This window comes from Marmota marmota, unplaced genomic scaffold, assembly GCF_001458135.2.
Source record: "Marmota marmota marmota unplaced genomic scaffold, marMar, whole genome shotgun sequence".
Lineage (NCBI taxonomy): Eukaryota > Metazoa > Chordata > Mammalia > Rodentia > Sciuridae > Marmota > Marmota marmota.
In genome coordinates, this window is record NW_025999977.1 from 3917162 (window position 1) to 3920788 (window position 3627).

Genomic DNA, 3627 nt, shown 5'->3' on the forward strand with positions numbered 1-3627 from the left:
TTGACGAGAGATGATGCTAAGGTCTGCACCTGTATCCAGTAGCCCATTAAATTCATGTCCTTGAATATTTAGTTTTAGCATGGGGCGAGAATCTAAATTTAAAGAAAGCATAGCCCAATCTACACCTGTGGAGCCTAATCCCTTGGAACCTCTTTCTACAGTACGACTGGAAAATTTATCATGTAGGCTGGGTATTATTAGTAACTGTGCTATTCTATCTCCTGGTGAAATTACTGATATACCCTTTGGAGAACTGGCTATAATTTTTATTTCACCTTCATAATCGGGATCAATTACCCCAGGACTTATCATAAGTCCTTTTAGAGTAGAAGAGCTGCGTCCCAATAATAAGCCTACTGTTCCTTTGGGAAGAGGTCCTTTCACCCCTGTGGGAATGATTTGAACTCCCATCTCTGGAGTTAGTACTGCTCTGGCGGAGGCGCAGATGTCCAACCCTGCGCTCCCTCTGGTTTGTCTGATGAGGGATCTGATGCACAATGTGTCCTGGGCACTACCCTGATGGGGTTGCTGGGTTCCTCCAGTGCTCCATATATTTGTGGTTTTGGGCCCCGGAGCATTGGGCCCCCCTGTCCATTTTTTGGCAACAGAGCCTGATGCCTTTCTCCACGATATCGTGGATAAACACCTGGTCCTTGTTCGTTTTTTGATAATGGAGTACCCTCTATGGTGGTTTGAGAACGGCATTCATTAGCCCAATGTCTCCCTCTACGGCATCGTGGGCAAATACCTGGTATTCTACTCCTTTGATACCTAGTTTTATAAAAAATAAAAGAATAGTGCCTCCTTGAGAAGTTGTAAGGATTAAGGGATGTAATAAATGTAAAATGCCCAGCTTATGATTTGTCCTAAATGAATTTTAGTTGTGAGTATATACCATTATCAGCCTGTTTCAATATGCTGCTTTAAGGTGGAAAACTTTTTTTTTTTTTTTTGCTCAGGTTTATTTCATAATAAGTCATCAGGATTTGCTAAATAGTTTTTAAAGTATCAAGACCTCAATGCTATTCTTTTTTCCTACAAGGTAGGAAATTAAAAATACTGTTCTCTCTCTATTGCTTTAATGAATTTAATCTGAATCTAATCATAGTCCTAGAAAAAGTACATAAGAAATGAACCTATAAAGATATTTTTAAGGGTTTGGGTTGTGGCTCAGAGGTGGAGCACTCGCCTACCATGTGCGAGGCTCTGGGTTCAATCCTCAGCACCACATAAAAAATAAATAAATAACGTAAAGGTATTGTGTCCCACTACAACTAAAAAATAAAATATATAAAAAATAAACAAATAAAATAAATGCATCCTGTCCATCTACAACTAAAAAAATTTAAAAAAAGATTTTTAAATATTTCAGAAAGTAATTCACATAGATTTTATTATTTATTATTATTTATTTGTTATATATATATATATTTTTTTAATTTTATACTCTGACTAGCTGTACCATCAGGCAAGTTATTTAACATCTCAGTCTCATTTTCTTCATTTATAAAATGGCAGTGTCAGTACCTTCTTTATCAAGTTGTAAAAGATATTCACATTTTAAGCACTTGAACCTGTATCTGGCATATAATAAGCAAACAAATATTTGTTTTTAAAATAAATTGCTAACTTGATTGTCTTTGAAAAAATGGTGGTACTTTGGAAAGAAGAGAATGTAGCATTTTACTGTATTAATACTATAGTTGGGCTGGGATTGTGGCTCAGCGGTAGGGCACTACCCTAGCATGGGCGGGACCCGGGTTCGATACTCAGCACCACATTAAAAAAAAAAAAAAAAAAGAAAGAAAAGAAAGGCATTGTGTTGTGTCCATCTACACCTAAAAAATAAATATATTTTTTTTAAATTATAGTTATTATAATCTGTGATCTGGGGAACTGGGAGTATAGCTCCGAAGTAGAGTGCTTGCCTAGCATGAGGTCCTGGGATCAATCTGCAGCACTGCAAAAATTTTAAAAATAAATAACCTGTGATTAGGACTATGATAGCTATTGATACCAAATCAAAAAATAGATTATGACTCCTGAATTATGTTATGCCTTCCTATTTAAGTGTAGGAAATTGTTGGAATCTGGAGAATAACATAACTATCTAAATAATCAAAATATTAAAATAAAGTTCTATGTAATTATTGTATCTTGCATTTCTTGTATTTATAGATTCTTATTTTTTCAGCTGGGAAACAAAGCTTTGTAGGTTTTTATTTTTCCAGTTTTTCTTCTGCTTCTCTGAAAATGAGCACTTAACTTGTTAACTACTACTTTTTCTAGAATAATGTTCCTTTCTTCTTTTTCTTTTTCAGTAAGATACATGTTTATTCAAACACAAGATACCCCAAACCCTAACAGCTTAAAGTTTATACCAGGAAAACCAGTTCTTGAGACAAGGACCATGGATTTTCCCACAGCAGCTACAGCATTTCGTTCTCCTCTGGCTAGGTATGTTACTGTTTTCATTTGCTTTTACCAAGCAACATAAATAGCTGACTTTGGGTTTAGACAGACTTATGTAATATTGCATTTTTAAGTGCTCTGCATTTTTCAATGCAGAGAATACTTTGTTCTCTTTTCAGGTAAGAGATGAAGAAAAGTAAGAGTTGATATTAGAAAACTTTCTCCTGAAGCGTGATATATTTGAGAGCTCTGTAGCATAAATAATTGAAAATTCATATTTTTACATAAGAAAAAAATCCCCCCTAATTGATAATTATGGTAAATTTCAATTCCAAATCTTTAAAACTCTGATTTTTTTCTTTTTCTTTTTTGTTTTTTGAAACTAAAAATTGAAACCAAGGGTGATTCGCCACTGAGCCACATCCTCAGTCCTTTGATAATTTTTTTAAATTTTGAGGCAGGGTTTTTCTAAGTTGCTTAGGGCCTCGATAAATTGCTGAAACTCGCTTTGAACCTATGATACTCCTGCTTCAAACTCCCAAGTCACTGCACCTCTGTGCCAAGCCCTAAAACTCTGATTTTTAAGAATAATGAAAACTTGCTTATTTTATTCATAAAACTTGCAAATTTCTACATGTTACAAGATGAAGTAGTTCTAAAATGATTCACTAGAAATTATAAATGATTGTAGTTACCAGATATGACATGATTTTTAAAAGTAGTCAGTGGGGATTATTTTAAAATTCATAAAAAGAACATGTTTAAATATGTTGTCAGAGATAATAACACAAATGACAAAATTGTTAGAATTATCCTCTTTTGAAATGATAGCTAGATAAATTAGTTATAATAAGAAATATTAGAGTCGGCTGGGGTTGTGGCTGAATGGTACAGCGCTTACCTGGCATGCGTGAGGCCCTGGATCAATCCTCAGCACCACATATAAATAAATAAAAGATCCAATGAAAGCTAAAAAAATATTAATTAAAAAAAAAGAAGTAGTAGAGTCAGTTATTTTTTTTCTTTTTTTTTTTAATTTTTAATTTTTTATTGTGGGTTGTTCAAAACATTACAAATTTCTTGACATATCATATTCCACACTTTGATTCAAGTGGGTTATGAACTCCCACCTTCACCCCATACACAGATTGCAGAATCACATCAGTTACACATCCATTGATTTACATATTGCCATACTAGTGTCTGTTGTGCTCC

General features: G+C 34.1%; 1 protein-coding gene across 2 annotated transcripts in view; it reads left to right on the plus strand.

The window, feature by feature from the left end:
* Window positions 1-3627, plus strand: part of Nfu1 (NFU1 iron-sulfur cluster scaffold) — a 43349-nt gene that overhangs the window by 11507 nt on the left and 28215 nt on the right. For both annotated transcript variants that reach the window (XM_015479571.2, XM_015479572.2), the window contains exon 3: window positions 2322-2457. In XM_015479571.2, the coding sequence (XP_015335057.1) occupies window positions 2322-2457 (136 nt within the window). The remainder of the gene's footprint in view (window positions 1-2321; window positions 2458-3627) is intronic.